Source organism: Macaca fascicularis, chromosome 5 (assembly GCF_037993035.2).
Source record: "Macaca fascicularis isolate 582-1 chromosome 5, T2T-MFA8v1.1".
Lineage (NCBI taxonomy): Eukaryota > Metazoa > Chordata > Mammalia > Primates > Cercopithecidae > Macaca > Macaca fascicularis.
Window position 1 is genome coordinate 71,880,998 of NC_088379.1, and position 19,408 is coordinate 71,900,405.

Consider the following 19,408-nt stretch of genomic DNA (forward strand, 5'->3'; position numbering starts at 1 on the left):
GAAATATTGTATTTGATTAGAGACTGCTGCCTAGTCTCCACTGTGAGTATTTGTTGATGTATTTGATTTTGGGTAACTGCCTATTCCTCAATAGGGTTATTGTATATTATGCAGTGTATGTACCATATTATCTTTCCAAAGTCTGAAAACTTACTGATTCCAAAATACATCTTGTCCCAAAGATTTCAGATAAGAAACTTGAGACCTATATTTATCCAAAGTCAGTAGGCTAACATTTTATTCACAAAATGGATAGCAAATTTGTATTTTTAAAATGGTAAGTATATAAGCAATTCTACTAACAGTTTTATCGAAATTAAGTTAATCCATTTTTGAAATCAGAATATTATGGATCTAAAAACAGAAAAGGAAGCATGATTCCAGAATGTATGCCTAATGCGATTGTGCCATTCTCAAGTAAAGTGTTAAAGTTTTGCTTTTAAATTTTAAAGTTTTCAAGATTCATTGAAAAAACAAAGCTGATAGGAACAGTCAGGTATTTTCCCACCTTTCTAAGTTATATCAGTTCCCAATTCAAATTATCCAAAAGAAAAATAATGGAAATACACTGTTGTCAACCTTAGAGTTATCCCTGTTCAACTATCTATGAAACCAAATGGATTATGTTGGATTGGACCCTTGAGTAGCTCCATAAGCTTTTGCAAATGCATATTTTCTTTCCCACCAGTTTTGATTAACTATTTTACAACATAAAATAGACTATAATGAGTGTTTAATTGCTTGAATTATGTTGGGTCAAATAAGTACATGCTTTCCCCAAATCAACCTCTGTAAATTAAAGACAGTCAGAACTGGGATAGTGAAAGTTTTATATCTTGAGCTGGGAAACACATAGTTAATTAGGAATTCTTACCATAATTATCAAGGTTGCTGGTCCTATAAAACTCCAAATGAAGTAGGTGTCAAGTCGGAGCCAACATCTGCAATGAAACACAAGGGAGAGAAGGCATTCAAGGACTGGGTATGGGACATACATCAAGAGTGAGCAAGTGACAGAGAAGAATGTGAGCTGCAAAGCATTCCACTGGGAGACAGGAAATATTACGTTGCTTGTTCATTTAAATGCTGAATTATGTGCTCAATTTCTGACAGCACTATTGATGGAGTAAGATAATTACCCCTGGAGGAAGCAGGAAAAAATGGCACTGGGCCTATTTGCTCAGACCTTTTGTGTCTGTCATAGAAACTTAAAAAAAAAAAAAAGAGAGAAAGAAAGAAAAAGCCATACACGTAGCCATTAAATCGAGGAGCTTTAAGGTATCCTTTTCTCTTCAATTATGGTGCTATATAACCTGTCTATCAGCTGTCAGGCAAAGTGACATTTTCCTGTCAAGAAGATCTGAGGAAATGCAGTACAAAGAAGAAATAAATTTGGTATCAGAAGATTGAAGTTTAATTAGGTTGGGCAGCCAACCTTTGAGATTTCTGGAGTCTGAAAAAGTGCATTGTTACTGCTCATTCTTCTGGGGTTGCAAATGATCCTTAGCATCCCATGAAGTTGATTCATGACCCGGAAGTAAATTATTAATCACTTAATTTCAGCTACATTTAATACTCCCCCAATTCTTAAAACCTCTGGGAAATTACATTTTCATTCTTCAGGATGACAGGAAGAGAAAATGGAAGTGACTAGTTATGAGAAAGATTAATGTAAATTTTGAACAAATTACATTTGATGTTAAAAATAATATCTTGAATTATTTGCCATTTTGCTATAGTTAAGGCATAAGAAGAAAATAACTCCAGTGGTAAATATTCAAGACTGGTTTGCTATATAATATAAACATGCAAATCCTAAGTACTCAAATATTTCTGTGATTATAAAAGTTACTTAAACCTAAGTAATAATGGAATAACAGAAAAACTATCAAGAAGGGAAATTAGAAATGCCTATCAAAAAAGGAATGAATAAATACAATATTTTCTATTCATATGATGAAATGTTATAAAACAGTTAAAAAGGAGGAAGTAGATCTACATATGTCAATAGGATAAATAAAAAAAACAAACAAAGTTGGGGGCTGGGTGTGGTGTCTCACATCCGTAATACCAGCACTTTGGGAGGCCATGGAGGGCGGTTCACTAGAGCCCAGTAGTTTGAGACCAGCCTAGGCAACATGGCAAAACCTTGTGTCTGCAAAAATTAGCTAGGCAGGGTGGTGTGTCCCTGTAGTCGCAGCTACTCAGGAGGCTGAGGTGGTAGGATCACCTAAACCTGGGTGGTTAAGACTTCAGTGAGCTGAAATCACAGCCCTGTGCTCCAGCCTGGGTGACAGAGTGAGACCCTGACTCAAAAAAAAAAAAAAAAAAAAAAAAAAAAAAAAAGTTGAGTAAAAAAGTAAGGTACAGAATCTAAACTATATCAAATGTATATATAATATAGTGTGTATATATACATGTTAAATACACACACACAGACATTAAAAACTACACACAATACATTTTTGATGGATATATATATATATATATGTTATTTTATTTAATGGGAAGAAAAAAAAATCACCAAACTCATGTTAGTGGTTGCCTCTCACATAAGAATAGAGAGCACTAGAAGTGAACAAAATGGGCTTTAGCCATATGTTTTAGGTTAGTAATTACTGTTAGCAAATACACTAAAATGCTAACATTTTTAACATCTGAGTAATGGAGGCAATGATGTTTATTATGGTTTTTGGCTTCCTTCACTTTGCTATAACTTGTAAACTTATTTTAAGAGCTAGATTTTTAAGTCAAAAAAAAAAAAAAAAGTCTTGAACCCAAACAGATTGCCTACAAAAAGCCCATTTTAAAACAATGAAGAGGCTGGGCACAGTGGCTCACCCCTGTTATCCCAGGACTTTGGGAGGCCAAGGCAAGAGGATCGCTTGAGCCCAGGAGTTCAAGACCAGCCTGGGCAATATAGTGAGACCTCATCTCTACAAAGAAAAAAAATATTAGCTGGGGATCGTGATGCATGCCTGTGGTCCCAACTACTCGGGAGGCTGAAGTGGAAGGATGGCTTGGGCCCAGGAGGTCAGGCTGTGGTGAGTCATGAACCCGGCACTGTACTCCAGTCTGCCAACAGAGTGAGGCTCCGTCTCAAACAAAAACAAAACAAAAACGAAAAACGAAGTCTGGCCTTCTTCTATTAAGTTAAATACATGTAAACTAATTTCAGTAGAAGTAGAATAGGCACTCTAAAAAGAAACTGACTACAAGTTCTCATTTTTTATGTAGACAAGATAATTTCTATATTCAAAATAAACACAATAATCCTGTTTGAAAAAATGCTATTAGTGAAGCAATCAATGTTTAAACACCACTGGTTTGTTTGGATAATTAGTTACCCTTTTGTTGTGGTGGTGTTCAAAAAACTTGGTCATATGAAATAGAAGTGTAGTGCTAAATATAAGCAGAAACAAACCAGAGAATTCAAGGTTGAAATATGAACATTGTCTTCATTCTGATTATAGGCTAGCTTGTCATCAACGTAATAAAAGAGAGAGACAGAGGGTGTATGTGTGTATGAGAGAGAGAGAAAAAGAGAGAGCGACAGACGGGGGCAGAGAGAGAGAGAAAAAAGAAACTCTTGGGGAAGGAAGATTTTCAAAGGTCTGAGTTCTGAACAAATATCCTTTTTTCCCTCAGGGTAAAAACAATGAAGGAGGCTGGGCACGTGGCTCAGGCTTGTAATCCCAACACTTTGGGAGGCCGAGGTGGGCAGATCACTTGAGGTCAGGAGTTCGAGACCAGCCTGGCCTACATAGTGAAACCCCATCTCTACTAAAAATACAAAAATTAGCCAGGTGTGGTGCCTGTAATCCCAGCTAATTGGGAGGCAGAGGCAGGAGAATCTCTGGAATCTGGGGGCAGAGGTTGCAGTGAGCCAAGATCGTGCCATCGCATTCCAGTCAGGGCAACAAAACAAGACTTCATCTCAAAACAAAAACAAAAACAAAAAAACAATGAAGGACGAGACCAAAACATGGACATTTTCCCAGACTAGATCAGACACACACACACACAAACACACACACACACAACTGCAGCCCATGAATGCTGCTGAAATTATAGCAACATGATACAATAGTAATAATACGTTTTAAGAATGACTTAATAATATAACTCTAGTTATTTTGTAGGTCAAACAAGTTTTTGAAAGCTAATGTGAGAACTAAAACACGTTTTCAGAAAAATTTTTAATAGGAAAATGTGCTTCACAATCTTCTATAGAAGATTATTTTACAAGTTAAGGAATCTTAAACAAATACCTTTATATTATTAACAGTTGTCTTGGACTAAGGGAATTTTAAAATATTAAATAATCTTACCAAATGTTTCAATAAAGAAAAATAGTATCATTAAATTATAGCCTTGCAAAACTTTGCTTTTTTGACAATGATCTCAGCTTAGCTAACGCTTTATTTGGAAATGTGCTTTCAGCATAGTGATATTTTCTAAATGTAAAAGGGCATTTCAAAATGATTATTTTTATTCTTTAAGAAAAATTTTTATATCAGTTTGGCAAAATGGATTTACATTTCATTTGGAACTGAACAGTGAAAGAGGCAATATAAAATAAGTAAAATGTACTTAACAAATCATCCCTCCATGAGGACTGCTGGGGCTTTACTCTTTTCTGGAAGGCTGTGTGGCAAGAATCCCTTTTCTAATTTGATTGCCATATGGCCACACCTGCTGTTGTTTCTGGCCACATGCTGGCTTTCTCAAAGCCTTCTGTATTTCCTCCTATTCCTATTAAGTACCTTAAAAATTTGCATGATTCCTGTCCCAGTTCACTGTGTCTATGTTAAAACACTTCACTCAGCCTTTAAGGTGGAGAAGAATATTACGTGGGGTGTATGACATGCCTGAGCACATATATCCTACCTCAGAGTTATAAGTCTGACCATTCAATGACATTTAGATACAAGGTAAAAACACTGTTTAAGGTGAGACAAAGCTAGAAGAACAATTTATCACACTAAACACACTGAAGTCCAGCTTGTGAATGGTAAGATAGACCCGCTATTGAAGAATACAATTTATCTGAAAATTGCCTTTATCTATCTAGCAACATTTAATTTTTGAAATTAGTAATTTGGATTGGACATTCACATTTAATTTTTAAGATATGGAAATTTCTTTTTTATAAATGAAATTCAATCATTGTATATCATCTATACATTATGTTTATAAAAGTACTGTAACAAAAGACATAAGAGACTTGAGAAAGCAGGTGCATTCTGACCACACTCATGTTTATTTGAGGCCATAGTAAAAACCTTTTGATACTAGATATATCCTATAATTCAAAGAAACACTTGTCATATACCACAAACCTTGACTTGACCTCCTTTTCATTTATCTAATATAAATATGTTGTTGAAATTCATTTTGTAGTATAATTTTTTTCAAATAATAAAAGTAACATATATTGTTAGCTACATGATGAAGTCTTACTGAATTATACAAGTTTATTGATTTCAAAACTCTAAAGGACTGGTGTTAACCCACAAGAATAAGTAGTCTTTGTCCTTGTGAATTACTCTATTTCAAAATACTAACCAAAGTTTTTTGGGGTAATGTAAATTAGCAATATGCTTGTTTCACTTTCTACAGGATGCTAAATCACAGACTGAATTATTCTTGATGAGTATTAAATGTAACCAGTAAACAATCGTTGGCTACTATTAGATGATGAAATTCACAAGGCTTAATCATAGCAAGTTGTTTATGAGAATTTTTAATTATATAATATCTTTTTCTCTGTAATATGTGCCGACATTGTTATATTTGTAATATATATATTTATATGTAATATTATATTTATGTATTGATGTATTATAAATATATTTTTATATAAATATAATATGTAAATATAATATGATTCATATATAATATATTCATATTATATTTACATATATATATCTGGCAAGATTGAGAGAATAAGAAAGGAATAAACTGGACAAGAAAGAAGGACAAGAAGAGAAAAAAGGGACAGGTATATATATCAAGTATAATAAATCTGGTCCTCAGTTTATTGCATAATACGATTGTTAGGGATTTTTTAATGCCATTTTCATCACAGCACATTCATACATCTAATATTGAAATACTTTGCAAGCAAGTGCATGAATTTTAAAAAAAGGTTGGTGGAGTGATACAGGGATGCAGTGAAATCAGTGGTGGTCAAGACTAGCATTTGAGGTTCTGCTACAGTTTTGGATCTTAGAATTAAACACTACCTCTAATATATCAAAAATAGATTGTGTTGTCTTTATTTCCTCAACATGTTATAGTTTTTAAAAGAATTTCATTATTTTTTTGGTAAAATGCATACTACATTCTATGATGGACTATAAAGGTAAGAATTATAACTATTATAATTTATTAATACTACTAAATGTTGAGTGATTGCCATGGTCTCATCTTAAGATGATATCATAAGAATTGTGTACAAGAAGCCCCTGTGACACAAGTTTACCTATATCATAAACCTTCACATGTACCTCTGAACCTGAAAGGTAAAAAAACAACAAACAAACAAACAAACAAAAAAACCAAGAACTGTAATCACTACTCTAGTGAATGGTTGCTTTTTAATACAATCTATTTTATAATTAAAAACAATGTTGCTGATCATGTCTGTATTTCTTCATTTGTATCAGCCAAATAATAGTACCAGTAATAATAAAAGTTCTAATTTAATAAATACTTATCTATGCTAGTCATAGATGTCTAGCATATGCTTTACATATATACATACTGTTTACATACAAATATACACTTTATGTATATACTCTGATTCATAAATACACACACACACACACACACACAGAGTTTCAAACATTGGAAGAATCTTGCAAGGTACTTACAATAACTCCCATTTATGGATTAGGAATGTGATACTCGGGTAAATACACACAGACCCATAGATAATAAGTAGTTGAGACTGAATTTTGTTCTAGTCTACCTGACTCCAAACTCACTGTGGCTGTTAGATGTTTCTCCAGAGAATAAAGATATAAATTATAAAACAACTAAAGGTGTAGCTTGGTTGATAATTAAAAATTCTCAATGAGTAGGTGAGAAATTTATATGCTGTATATAATGCACAGATTACTGAAACAGTTCTCAAGTCAAAATATCAGATCTTTCTAAATATAAGGTCATCTCGATGTTAGTGAAACTTTTAGTACTATTAAACAGCTTCACTGCAATATGATTTATATATCATAAATCATTTATTTAACAGAGTATAACTCTAAGGTTTTTAGTATATTTAAGAGTTGTGAACCCATCAGCATAATCTAATTTTACATTTTCATTTTACCAAAATGAAACTCTGTACCCACCAAAAGTCACTCCCCATTTTTGACCTCCCACTGCCCTACAATGACCCATCCACCCTCTCCCCAATTTTAGCAACGACTATATTTTCTGTCTTTAAAGATTTGCCTATTCTGGACATTATATATATATGTGAACATATAATATATAGTCTTTTATAACTGGCTTTAATCACTTAACATAATAATTTTATGGCATGTGTTAATACTTCATTTTTATTGCCAAAAAATACTCATTTAGGTATTTCACATTTTATCTTTTCATCAGTTGATGGACATTGGTTATTCCCATGTTTTGGCTAACATAAATAATGCTGCTATAAACTCTTGTATACAAGTTTTAACGTGGTCCTTAGTTTTTATTTTTTAGTTTTTGATAAATACTTAGGAGTGGAATTGCTGGATCAAAACTATGTTTAACATTTTGAAAATCTGTGGAACGATTTTCTGAAGTAGCTAGCTACATCATTTGACACTCCCATCAGCAATACATGAGGGTTCTGATTTTCCACATCTTCAACAATGTTTGTCACTACGTACTTTTTAATGTAGCCATCCTAATCAATAAAGTCATGCTATATTATACATGATGCTCTAGATGTCTAATGATAGCTGTGGAAGTTGTTATACTTCTTTGATTCCAATAAGAACTCAGGTCCAATATTCAATTTTAAGTCTAGCATTTCATTGCATTTTAAAAATAACAGTACAGTGGTCCTGATGATCTCTGACATAATTCTAGTATGGATAACTTCTTAATAGAAAAAAATTATGCTCAACCCAGAATTCTTGTATATATGATGATAATTTTATATGTTCAATCAATCATTGGCTTTCTGGATGATAAAATGATGACACAATAACCCTTCAGCATTTACTACACATACACATAAAATGCTCTTGGCCTTGAATAAAATAGAATATAAACATATACATGTACTCCCTGTAGACATATTGAATGACGACCTTCATATGTCAATAACAAATACTTCTCCATTATCTGTACTATTTCCTACTGGCCAAGCTATAGTCAAACACACCTGGTGATAATATTACAGCAAGGCAGATGCTTTACGTCAACAAAATGTTATAAGAACATTTTATAACATCATGTAATCATTGCTTAGAAAAATACTCCTTAAGTGAAAATATGATTTTCTATGAATTTGAAATGCTAAGGAATTGTGAACAAGGTAATTAAATAAATCTATGCATATAACTTGCAGGTACCATCGAGTTCAATGTTCCTTAACTAATCTCTTTCTTGAATAATACTCTAATCTGATATCTTTAAAAAAATCTATAATCACTTTTCTACCTACATGATTATGCTGGTTAGATGATGAAGTGAAAATAAGGAAGTCTGGGGTCTTTTAACTAACAGAGGAGAGATTACCCCTTTTAGAGATACTCTTAAGCTAATGAGCTGGAAAGACAAATGTAAAATTTAATAGATAATTTACAACAATTTTCAGATCATAAAATTTGATTTCAATTATTTTTAACAGCTTGGCTATTCTTCTAGTACTCAAGAATATTCTGATCGATTATAAATGTTCATGACTTCATCCACATATTTAGAAACCACTCAACAATTTTTTAGCCCAGATTTTCTCTCCTAGACAATTCTCTGGGCTTAACCCCTTCCCAGTGTACTCTCTCCCTCTTCCTGGTACCCACTTCTAGTTCCTTCTTCCAATCCACTCATGATGGTAACCACTGCTTTTCCATACATGAGATTGAGTGGAAAATGCTATAAACTATCAATGTGATTTTTTCTTTAAATAAAAATTTACTGTTCAAACAGTTTGCATGCTTTGGTAATATTGGAATAATTAAAGTTTAAATGAAGTGATTAGTTTCAGGTCATAAAACCAAAGTATTTAGCACTGAATTTCCAAATCTGTCCCATTTGAATTATTGTTAAGTCAGTGCCAGCCTTCGCTATAGTTTTCTTCTGACAGTATCATATTGATGTCATCCCACTGAATATCCATATGAATAACAGTATGAGAGACATAAAAAGATAAAAGAAAGAGGTAAATGAAAATAAATGCCCATTATTAACAGTGCAATTTATACCTGTGGTCTACTAGCAGAGTTTTTTTTTTTTTTTTTTTTTTAAGATTATTGTTTTTTAAAATGGATTTTTAAAATATCTAATTATTTTAACCAGATGTTATTCTAAGTACATTCTTGAATATAATGTCAGTACAGATAAAAAGGTTTTGTTAAACAAATAATGGCTCCTTACAAGCACTGCAAATTGATGGCAAATTAAGCAACTTCTCAGAATCAGATTTGTATGCTTTGTGTGTATTTGTGTTATATAAAATAATAAATTCAATAGCCCTAACAACATTTCATAGAAAAACGTCAAAATCCATCAGCCAGATGGAATATGATATTTATCTCCATATCTGTAAAAATAGCATTTATTTAACCTATGAAACAATTTTATCTCTGATTTTATCTCCTACCATTAATATAATTCTCTATATTTTAGAAATGTAAGGTATTATTATTATATTAAAGGTTTCAGAAATAAAGCCTCATTGTCAGTATAATAAATACATTAAGAGGAGAGAAAAGGGAGATATGTCTATTATCTGAATTATTATAATAGACATTCAATGGTTTTATTCTAGATGTACTCTAAGTGGGCAAGACTGAAGAATAAAAACTTAAGAATCATGAAGTTGCAAAAACAAGTAAAAAAGATTTCCAAGACATACAATTTTACTGTATTGAGCTTAATAATAATTTAAAGAAAATAGTTAACAATATTTCTCTGATTTCTGGCTAGTTCCACTGTATTATAGGCTGTGGACTATACATTTTCATACTTGAAAAAATCAGTGTAGTACATAGGAAGGTGACACTGCAAACAAACAAACTTGAGACAGCAGAGATGTGTGAAAAAAAGATGCACGTGGTGAGCAGGGAGTGGGAAATGTCATATTAAATAAAATAAAAGCAGGCCGGGCATGGTGGCTCACACCTGTAATCCTAGCACTTTGGCAGGCCAAGGCTGGCGGATCATCTGAGGTTGGGAGTTCGAGATCAGCCTGAAAAACATGGAGAAACCCCATCTCTACTTAAAAAATACAAAATTAGCCAGGCATGGTGGTGCATGACTGTAATCCCAGCTACTCGGCTACTCTGGAGGCTGAGTCAGGAGAATCGCTTGAACCCGGGAGGCAGAGGTTGTGGTGAGCCAACATCGTGCCATTACACTCCAGCCTGGGCAACAAGAGTGAAACTTCATCTCAAAAAGAAAATAAAACAAAATAAAAGCAATGCACAACAGCAGGAGAAACTGGAACAAAGACAGTCTCGATGATAAGAAACAAGATATATAATTCTATATACAGAAATCCTTTGAGTTGCATAAAAATTAATGGCTTATATTTTCATTGCGATGTCTTGATTAAACCCCAATGGAAACAATCTGGTTCACTTCAACTTTTCAAGCAAACACCATGGCTCAGTACTGGTTCTCTTTTCAGTATCTGCTTCTTCAGTGGGCAAAACAGCACTGTATAGATGTTGGACTGCGTGAATTCCGAAAAAGTAGAAGTTAAACATTTTTTACATGTATTCTGAAGGCTTCTCTGTGGACAATTTATTTAAAATGTACAACAAGACACTAAAATGTGTTATGCCTGCCTGTGAAATAATTGAAATAATGAAATTTTCTCTATCTTTTCCTTTTTATTTTCCATCTACCCTCCCTTTTCTCTATATCTGTTTTGCTTCTCTTTCTGTTGGAAAAAGTGATAATTGCAAAACTGAACTGTTATTAAGGCTTGTTTTAAATCAGTGCCTGGGAAATAAATTAGCCCCTAGTCTCACACAGTAATAATGTCAGTAAATGAGAGCTTCCAGTTATGGTGCAGGAAATTAAAGCAATGATGGCCAAAGCTTTAACAAAGTCACAAGAGACTACATATTATTGATTCTAAGAAAAGATAGATTTCTACTATCCAAAAAATGACATCTGTCTCAAAGTAAATGACTAAAACACAAACCAAACAAATTGAATGAGTTCAGTAACAGGACAATTTCCAAATACCTAAGGAGAAAAAAAATAATGTAAAAGAAAAATATAATTTGGAACTTCAAGAGAGCAAAATGGAGCTACTTAGCAACAATATTTGAAATAGTATAAGGTCACAGATAACTATATTACTCAATTTCGTGGTAGAAAATGCATTGAGAAAAATGTAAAGTCCCATGATCTAGGTGAAATGACTGCTAGGGGCTTTCTTTTTTGTTTCGATGAAAATATTCTAAAATTAGACAATAGTGATGCGTACATAATACCATGAACATCCTAAAAACAACTGAAGTGTATGCTTTAAAAGACTGAATTTTGTTATATGAATATATCAAAGATATTATTTAAAAAAACAAATAAATCTATATCAATCTAACACCCCTCCCCTAAGATATCTTTAGGGACAACCTCAGATAATGTGTTTTGTTTGTTTGTTTTTTGTGTTTTTTTTGCTAATCCTAGTCTGTATCACAGATGTCACTGGAATCAACAGAAAAAAATCACAGACTTGATTACAATTCACAAAGGTGAGATTAAAAAAATAATAGTTATTGGCATATTTAGACAAATAGTTTTATACAGCCTGTCAGTGTACTCAAGACAAAGACTAGACAAATGGTTTTATACAGCCTGTCACTGTACTCAAGACAAAGACTCAACGTGAATAAGTCTTCTTTTAATTGTAGTGTTGGTGCCTAAAATAGCATAGTTCACATATGCTGTTTTAACTATGCTCCCAATAATTCTGGCGTCCTCTTCTTGTCGTTCCCTTTTTATGAATCCTCACTTCTGAGAAGCAAGCTGTTTTACTGCCAGCATGTTCAGACTGCTGATTGCCGGTGGAAAGTCATGAAATTTGGCTTATTAACTTCTGTACAAATTGAAGTTATCTAACCTCATCTGAGCCTTCACTGCTGCTTGAAAATCTTTTTATTAATATCTAATTGGCTCCTTAGCACATTTTCCATAGTCTTCATTTCAAAGCTTTTCAAATCCGTTCTCTTGACGTGACCTCACCTATTCACTCAATAGAAATCAGCATCTTTTACTTGATGGAAAAGTTCCTCTGCTTCAAAATGTACCTTGCCTGTCCTTTTCTTCACACTCACCTCAAAAGAGTGAGGTCATTTTACAGTTTCAAAAAAAAAAAAAAATTCCTAGTTTATTTGAAATAACCTGACTTGGTTTATCTCACATCTGCTACCAACTAACTCTATAACCACAGGCAATGCAATTAATTAATCTAGTATTTTATCTTCTCACCTGTAAAATTAGTGCCATGGACTTTGCAAATTCTAAGACCACTTTTATTAATAAATCAAGAGTTTCCTAATCTTGTGTTGAGTCTTGTGTCATTCTAACCCCCAAGACTTTTCGCTTTCATTTGGCCCATATGTACCATAAGGAATTTTCTCTCTACGAATCTCCTCCTATTAATTTGATTCTTCTCACCCTAGATATGCTTAAGACTTCATATTTAAAATCTTCCTTCATGATTATCACATAAGTTAATATTTTCACTATTTTTCAATCAACTTACTTCCAGGTGTACATAACACTATTACTACTGACTTATCTCTTCACACCTCCCAATTTGACTTCTGCTTCCAGTACTTTGCAAAAATGGCTGTTGCACTACTTGGGAGGCTAGGCAGGTGGATCACTTGAGCCCAGAAGTTCCAGCAGCCCAGGCAACATAGAGACCCTGCCTCTTAAGAAAAAAAAAGACTTGTTTAAGAGGTCAAATGTTTTTTTTTTGTTTGTTTTTGTTTTTTACTTAAGTTAATTTTGACATAAAACACCACTGATGGTGGTTTTCTGTTTTAGTTTTGTTTTGCTTCTTAGAGATGAGTTCTCACTCTGTCATCCAGGCTGGAGTAAGGTGGCATGGTCACAGTTCTCTGTAATCTCAAAGGCTGGGCTCAGGCGATTCCCCTGCCTCAGCATCCTAAGTAGCCTTATAGACATGCGCCACTGTGTCTGGTCACTGACGGTGTTTTGAAACACCATCTTGAGACTTTCTTCTCCCTTGCCTTGAATCTGAACCTCATGGTAATCTTTATAAGCCTCTGCTTACCTCTTCTTTTTCTCTACTTGTAATTTTTCTCCTGAGGCTATGTTCTAAATATGATTATTCATCAGAGGTCTATCTTGGTTTACTTTCTAATCTTCTCATAAAACTTTGATTTACTCTGGAGATCTCAACTGTTATACGCATGTAGATTACAAACGTATTTTTCTCTGAACTCCATGCTTATATGCTTCACATCTTGATAGGTATGTCTTAGCAATTTAAAGCTATGTTGAAAGCAAAATTCATCACTCTACCTCAATGTCTACCCAGGAAAAAAGGGGAAAAAACACAGGCTGTCCCTGCTCCTATACTCTTCCTGTTGATGACATAAAAGGCTTTCCAGTGACTTGAACTGACCTGTCAGGAAGAAGAGAAGCCAGCAATGTCAGGGAATGCCATCCTATACTAGCAAACAGCTCTTCATATAGCTAGTTCTTCCTTTGACTAATGTCTTAATGTTCTGAAGAAAAATAAAATTATGATCTCTTCGTAATTACACAAGGTTATGATGTGGATGTGGAAAAATTATACTGTTTTAAAACAGCATCGTGGTAAGTCTCAAGGTATCTTTTTCTTTTTACATCATAACCAAAGTATAACCATGGATTGAATTATACACATTTGCTGCTCAGTTTCTTCATTTATTGCTGTGAGGTAATATAAAGACCTTAGCTTCCAAGAAAATCCAACACTTTTATTTCACCTAGATTTAAAAAGAAAGAAAACAATAAACTTACACTTTATCTGTTCCATAACTCCTGTAGTCTACTGCAGCTGACACAGCCACAATGAGTGCAGGCATCCCATAGCCGACCAGATAAAAGTATTTCCTACGTGAATGTTCACTCTCAAAAACCTCCACCAGCATGATATAAAGCTGCACCCCCTCCAGGAACATCCAAGTGAAGGCAGCCAAGAAGAAGAAATGTAAGAGGGCAGCGAAAACAGCACAGGCAATCTAGGAAAAGGAACAAATGATTTAGTCAAATCACTACCACATGGGATACTGGTCAACTGCCATAAAACCAAATTAAATATTTACCGAAACTGCATTACAATAGGTCTGCAAAATAATCATCTAGGGAAGATTCTTAAAACACAGATATTAAAACTAACATACTTAAATATAATCTACCTTTGAAAACTGCCTTTAACATTAATAATGGCTTATGGATGACAGCATATCATCAGAATAAAAAAAATACTTAGGAAAAATTCTAATAAAAGTCTATGAATAATTATTCCTGAGAAATGAGCTTAAATATTTTAAAATAGATTTTAAGAATTTTTTCTCTTAGCCATAATCATGAGTTAGAGTTAGAGTTAGAGTTAGAACATACTAACCGAGTAAGTTTTTCAATAGTCAATGAAAGAGAAACATTAAAACTAAGGGGAAAATTAAATAGTGTAGTTAATTGCAGTCTTTTCATGATGAGATTATTACTATTTGTTTGTTTCATGATGAAATTAATTATTAGTAGTTGTTTATTTCTCCCTGCCTGGTATCAAAAAGGATTTAAGGTGGTGGTGGAAAATTCATGGTGAATATGAATAAAAATTGATCTACTTAAATGTTCCCAAACTGCTTTCTTTCCTTGATTTTTTTGTTATTGTACTAAATACTGGTTTAGACAAGCTTGGTCAAAAAAGGCAGCCAGTTCTCATTTTTGTATATTTTCTAAAGTACTACAATTTTCAGCTGACCAACTATCAATTTCTTACCCTTATGTCAGTTCCTGAATTCTCATTTCTTTGAGTTCTTGTTCCTTATAGGAAGCCCTGATTAAAATCTATAACTGCTACTGGAAAAGGGCAACAAACTTACAGAAGTTATCAGAGTAATAGAAATTCATTGGTGAGTATAATCTCTATGAAATGAGACAAAAGGGCAGGTGAAATTTTGGGTTACAAAGATGACAATGAAGGAGAGATCAGGAAGTCTTACATCTGAGGAGCTAGAAAGAAAGCTGGTCCTAAACACTACGTGGAGTGCAGAAAAGGACACCTCGCTAGCAAGGAGAGTAAAGACAAGTTTTGCTGAGCTGCACTCTACCCATGTTTTTCATATCAATCATTGTTCTCTATATTACTTGTTAGAAATGAGTTTTGTGTAGTCTGCAATATTTGGCGAAGTTTTTCATACCATATGTAACATCAGGAAACAAAAATAAGAATAAGGTTTCTAAATGAAAAGAAATCACACAGCATTTGAATTGCAAGCTAACAAGAGAATAAAATGATATATTCTTGGAAAATAACACAATTTTCCATTTCTTGCTTTTTTGAGTTGGAACTTCAACTATTAATTTTTGTTATCATAAGGCTTTACTTTTTTGGGGAAAGAAATGTGTACTTTGATTGCTTATTCATAGGTATGCATTTATGGGGAAAGCTGTCACATTAGTATATGATACCCAATTAAAAATATAATCACCATAATTGTACCCTTTACAGTCATTAATCATGAATGTGTAATCACAAACATGAATCCAACTGCATTTTTATTGTAAAGTACTCCATACATATGGACACATACCAGAAAACAGCATTAAATAAGCGAACTATTTATTATGCTCAAAAGTCTTCTACAAAATGAAACTTTTCTGCTCATTTGCAATTTTACTCATGATAACAAACTTGTATCATGTGCATAAATCTTAAGTAAACTGAAACTGGCTCACAAAAATTATAAGTGGGCATAAAGTCTGTGTAATATTAAGATACTGTCTATTATTTACATTTTCTGTTTGGTTTTACCAACAGCTGGCTAGTGCTGTTCTTTTTTTTTTCTTTTCTTTCCCTTTTTCTCTTCCTCCTTTCCTTGATACGAGTAAATGTAGGGTGCAATAACGTGTAAGGTTAGCACTTAAAGACATGACCAGAACTCATCCAAATATAAAGTGCCAAACGAAAATTGGGAAGAGCTTACATATACTAAAAATGATTTGCAGGTTGTACTATTTTCCAAAATACATCAATTAGAAAAACTTATTTTAGACCTGCAGATTTTAATATAATATTGTCTATTTTTAAGGCATATTACAAACTTTAAAACATTATTCTGGCCGGGCGTGGTGGCTCACGCCTGTAATCCCAGCACTTTGGGAGGCCGAGGCGGGCGGATCACAAGGTCAGGAGATCGAGACCACAGTGAAACCCCGTCTCTACTAAAAATACAAAAAATTAGTCGGGCGCGGTGGCAGGCGCCTGTAGTCCCAGCTACTCAGGAGGCTGAGGCAGGAGAATGGCGTGAACCCGGGAGGCGGAGCTTGCAGTGAGCCGAGATCGCGCCACTGCACTCCAGCCTGGGCGACAGAGAGAGACTCCCTCTCAAAAAAAAAAAAAAAAAAAAAACATTATTCTATTAATTGGAAAAAAAGATATTCTTTCATTTTCTAAATAATTTTACCAAAGTTTCCTCAATATTGAGCCCTGTGGTTAAAACAAAAGAAAAAAAAATGACAATATGTAGTTCCTTAGAAAAACAAGTTTATGAAATAATTTCTGAAGAAATGTACATCTCCTTCATTGCTAATGGGAACACAAAATGGTACAGCCACTTTGGAAGACAATTTGTCAGTTTCTTTAAAGCTAAATATACTCTTACCATGTGATCCACAAATTGTGCTTCCTGGTTTCACCCAAAGGAGTTAAAAACAGGTCCACACAAAAACCTGCATACAAATGTTTATAGCAGCTTTCTTTGTAATTGACAAAAGCATAACTGACATCTTGGAAGTAATATCTCATCAGACAATGAGATACTATTTAGCACTAAAAAGAAATAAGCTATCAAGTCACAAAAATGCATGGAGGAAATTCAAATATATATGACAATTTGAGAGAAGCCAAGTCCAGGCATGGTGCTTCACATCTGTAATCCCAGCACTTTGGGAGGTGGGTTGATTGAGTCCAGGATTTTGAGATCAGTTTGAACAACATGGTCAAACCCTGTCTACTAAAAATACAAAAAATTAGCTGGGCATGGTGGCAAATGCCTGTAGTCCCAGCTACTCCAGAGGCTGTGGTGGGAGGATCGCTTGAGCCTGGGAGGTGGAGATTGCAGTGAGCCAGGATCATACCACTGCACTCCGGCTTGAGTGACAGAGTGAGACTTTGTGTCAGAAAAGAAAAGAAAGAAAAATGAAAGAAAGAAAGAAAGAGAGAAAGAAAGAAAGAAAGAAAGAGAAAGAAAGAAAGGAAGGAAGGAAGGCAGGAAGGCAGGAAGGCAGGAAGGAAGGAAGGAAGGAAGGAAGGAAGGAAGGAAGGAAGGAAGGAAGGAAGGAAGGAAGGAAGGATGGAAGGAAGGGAAGGAAGGAAAGAAAGAGAGTGACCAATCTGAAAAAGCTACATACTAAATGATTCCAATCATATGACATTCTGAAAAGTCAAAACAACGGAGATAGTAAAAAAGAAAAATAGTGGTTACCAGAGATTAGTGGGAAAGGAGAGATTAAACAGAGGAAGCACAGAGGATTTTCAAGGCGGTGAAAAAAACTCAAACCCAGAGAATGTACAATACCTAGAGTGAAACCTAAGGTAAACTATGGAATCTGGGCGATAATGATGTGTTGATGTAGGTTCATCTGTTGTCACAAGTGTACCTCTCTGGTGGGGGATGTTAATAATGAAGGACACTATGCATGTGTAGGTACAGGGAATAGATGGGAAATGTCTGTAGCTTCTGCTCAATTTTGCTGTAAAGCAATAACTGCTCTAAAAAACAAAAGTCTATTTAAAAATGAAATATACACCTTATTCATAAAGTTTGCTGCTTATTTATGATGATGGGATATGAAAAATGGAAAACTGAGTAAGGCCTGAAAATTAGTATCTATCTTAGATGACTAGAAGAAATGATACTTTCAAATTAAGTAGTTTTAGTATTGGCAGTACTGAAAAGCTGGAAGTGGAAAAATTCTTCACTGGTATCAATGTAGGTTGCTTACTGGTTGGTCAGTTCGGTTGATCCCAATCAGGAAGAGCAGCTCTGCTACAAAGAGACTGATGCAAAGGTTCTTGTGGATGGTGTTACGGTCACTCTGGAGCCCGCGGAAAAAGCAAAATGTGAAGATGCAAATCAGGAGACAAACAAGCGACAGCAAAATTCCAACCCACGTGATCACATCCAGAAGGAGGTCATGGACCGCATCACTGTGCTGGAAACACAACGAAAAAGCCATAAGTTGCGCTTATGCATAACCAATTACAAAGTTTTATAAGGGCCTGGATTCAGAAAGCATGATAGTAATAATGCACAAAATACCCTCTATACCCACAACGAATAAAGTAACTTAATGATTTGGGTTTTCTCTTCCACAGATAGAGCGTTTTATCTTTTCTGTAAGGTGTAAATCAGTTTGATATTCAGAGATGCCAATAGTGTTTGCTTCTTTCTCAGCTACAAACATTTTCAGAATATAAGTAGTTAAAGCAGACCGACTTAATTCTGGCCAAAGATTTCGAGGTAAAACATTTTATTTTTTAAATTTGTATCACTTTTTTGGACTAATTTTCAGACCATCTCCACTAGGAAACACTATTTAAAATTTTAAGCTTTATACTTGGGGAAGTTGTATCTCAACTAATTTTTGAATCATCTAAGGATTTTTAAAATTAAAAATGCAATTCCTTTGTCCTATAAATCTTGTATCATAATTTCCAAGGTTGTGTTATGTAAGTATGTATTTTCATAAAGATCCCCAGGGAATTCTGATGAATAGCCACACATGTGTACCATTTATTTTTGGGAAGATCTAAAAGAATGAGGATATTCATTGGATTTATATTCATATTGAATGACTTAGAGACATCAGCAAGTTTGATCTTTGAAAGATTTTGCATGAATAGAGCCTGTTATACATTGACAGAAAATAAATATTCAGAATTGCTATACTAAAGTGGCATATAGCAGACAATAGA

At 34.0% G+C, this 19,408-nt stretch overlaps 1 protein-coding gene across 50 annotated transcripts in view; it reads right to left on the reverse strand.

The window, feature by feature from the left end:
- Window positions 1-19,408, reverse strand: part of ADGRL3 (adhesion G protein-coupled receptor L3) — an 857,692-nt gene that overhangs the window by 79,383 nt on the left and 758,901 nt on the right. For all 50 annotated transcript variants that reach the window (XM_074039933.1, XM_074039928.1, XM_065545138.2 and 47 more), the window contains 3 exons: window positions 18,436-18,645; window positions 14,224-14,444; window positions 875-941 (listed from right to left, as the gene is read on the reverse strand). In XM_074039933.1, the coding sequence (XP_073896034.1) occupies window positions 875-941; window positions 14,224-14,444; window positions 18,436-18,645 (498 nt within the window). The remainder of the gene's footprint in view (window positions 1-874; window positions 942-14,223; window positions 14,445-18,435; window positions 18,646-19,408) is intronic.